The sequence below is a fragment of the Hemibagrus wyckioides genome, linkage group LG26 (assembly GCF_019097595.1).
Source record: "Hemibagrus wyckioides isolate EC202008001 linkage group LG26, SWU_Hwy_1.0, whole genome shotgun sequence".
NCBI lineage: Eukaryota > Metazoa > Chordata > Actinopteri > Siluriformes > Bagridae > Hemibagrus > Hemibagrus wyckioides.
Window position 1 is genome coordinate 18,736,417 of NC_080735.1, and position 2,500 is coordinate 18,738,916.

Consider the following 2,500-nt stretch of genomic DNA (forward strand, 5'->3'; position numbering starts at 1 on the left):
CTCGCTCTTTGCTCTGTGTTTCTCGTGCCTGTTGGTGCAGGCGGTGCGGCTACGGAAGCTTGCGACGGGGAAACGCAGCCCGTCGGGTGGTTCGCTGTCAGCGCTGGCATTCGGCATCGCGCTCGTGCAGGGAGTCATCAGCGGAGAGTGGCTGTTGCTCACCGTGGCACGCGAGGGCCGCAGCGCCTGCGATTACCCACCGCTGGACTTTGCGCTAGTGTGTGGCTACGCATTAGCGCTGCTGCTCACATCCACAACGGTCTCACTCGGAGTCCTTCTGTGTGGCTCGAGGCACGTAGATGATGCAGCCAGGAAGAAGAGACGCCGATGGAGCTGTAACGGCGTCTGGCTTTTCCTCTCCTGTCTGGTCTCCCTCCTTGTTTGGGCTGCATGGCTCGGCTTTTACCTCTACGGGAACGCTGCTGGGAGGAGCACCGCATCCGGTGAGACAGATGGCGAGGAACCTGCTCTGGCCATAGCATTAGTGATGGAGGGATGGGCCCTGCTGCTCTTCCATGCCATCCCAGAAGCCCACCTGTGTCTGCGATCCACCAATCAGAGGGCAGACGAAGGGGGCCAGGATTATTACGACGCACGGCAACCGCAGTCTTCGCACGGTTACCGTGATGACGACGAGCTGCCATCCAATCACAGAGCGGCATACACAGAAAGACAGACGTTTTCCATAGAGGAGCACAGTGCAGGTAACATTGTGTGTTTCTGCATGTCACATTATTTAATCCAAAATCAGAGCCTTTAAATCTTTATCATGTTTTTCCTGACTAAACACAATTCTGTCCAATCAACACAAAGAGTACTTTAATGTGAAATTCAAAAGTAAGGCAGAGGTCAAACGTTAACCAGGGCTTCCTACAGCAGTGAGGAGAATAATCACGGTATTTATGCTAGCGATAAAAATTGTTATATAACTTGAAATGTTAAAGATTTATGTCTGGTCCCCAGAAACCAGGTCAGTGGCTGTCCTCTTAATGACATGACACTGGCTGACTACATGATTCGGTGTGTGTTTTTGTGTGTCTGTCTGTGTGTGTGTGTGACTCTCTCTGTGTGTGTGTGAGACAGGCATGCAGGCCGGAGGTTATCACGCTACAGTAATACGTCCCACGCCTCAGTTCCGAAGCCATGTGTACCAGCCCACTGAGATGGCTCTGCTCATGAACGGAGGAACGGTGAATAGTTACTCTCTCTCTCTCTCTCTCTCTCTCTCTCTCTCACACACACTCACACACACACACACACACACAAACACTGACACACGTTTTTTTGTCTCGCAGATTCCCACGGCTCCCCCGAACTACACGGGAAGGCATCTGTGGTGAATCCCCACAATCAATCCCCCGTCTGAGACACACTCTGTGTGATGTCACAGGGTCAAAGGGCAAACGGTTTGGAGAGGGTAAACTAATAGTTTTACATAAGCTGTGCTTTCGTACGATATTGTAATAATGTAATAATCTCTGTAATTTAACCGGAAACTGAGTGATGTTTTCCACGGCAACCGCACACTCATGTTGCACTGGACGGTGATGAATGATGGCTGCTTTCACACCAGGTTTTTTGTTGTTTTGTTTTTTTGATGCGACACACATGACACAGTAACCATAACAACGCTCACTAGCAGAAGCTAACTAGCCAGTATTATCATCACTAATAATAATAAAGATTAGATTTATTTTTTTGTTCATGTTTAGTCCTGCTGGTCTTCTGAGATTTGGCTTCTTCATGTTCTTAAATGTTTGTTTTTTTTAAATGATGGTGGAGGAAATCACAACTCACAGCTAACGTTTCAAAGCAAAGGATTTCTTTCTGAGCTCTTTTTAGCAATGCAGCTAATGATAAAAAAGAGCTCAAAAATAAATAAATAAATAAATATCTAATGAGAGGTTTAAATTTAAAAAAAAATCTCCAAAAAAAAATTCTAATTAAAAAAATAAATAAACATGTGATTGAAAATTTCAGAAATTTACAAAGCAATAAAATATCCATGAACTCCAGATGATCCCAAGCGACTGAAAGTCGTCACAAGATTTCCTTGTTTATGTTAATACAAATACAAATTCTAGATTATGATTATTGTTTTTTTTTTAGTGTAGCGGCAAAGAAGGAATAAACTGAACGAAGGCGCTAATGTTGGGTTTTTTTTACAGTTTTGAACGCTGTGTTAGAGCGTTAGCGCAGGAGCACAGCAACACAAATGGACAAATTCCTCTCGTCCATTTACCCTTGCTAGGTTTCTCAAGTAAAAGCAAACAAACTGACTAAAAAGATTTAGCAGAGGTAACTGATTTGCGTTGAAGATGAATAACAAAGGAATCTCTCAGAGCCGCGATCCGATTGGTCGAGAGAGAGAAAGAGGTTTGTGATGTCACTCGGTACTTTCCTAAAAACAATCATTCCGTACCATGGCTTCACGAACGAATGAGGCCGGAGACATTGGCGTGAAAGCGCTACACAATATAAATCTAAGCCCACGTGAAAC

General features: G+C 45.0%; 1 protein-coding gene across 1 annotated transcript in view; it reads left to right on the forward strand.

Moving 5' to 3' along the window:
* The window catches only part of gprc5bb (G protein-coupled receptor, class C, group 5, member Bb), an 8,946-nt gene that overhangs the window by 3,067 nt on the left and 3,379 nt on the right, over positions 1-2,500 (forward strand). Inside the window, exons 2-4 of the mRNA XM_058380723.1 lie at positions 1-704; positions 1,084-1,190; positions 1,296-2,500. The exon at positions 1-704 is cut by the window's left edge and continues 373 nt beyond it; the exon at positions 1,296-2,500 is cut by the window's right edge and continues 3,379 nt beyond it. Of these exons, the coding sequence (XP_058236706.1) occupies positions 1-704; positions 1,084-1,190; positions 1,296-1,340 (856 nt within the window). The 3' untranslated portion in view covers positions 1,341-2,500. The remainder of the gene's footprint in view (positions 705-1,083; positions 1,191-1,295) is intronic.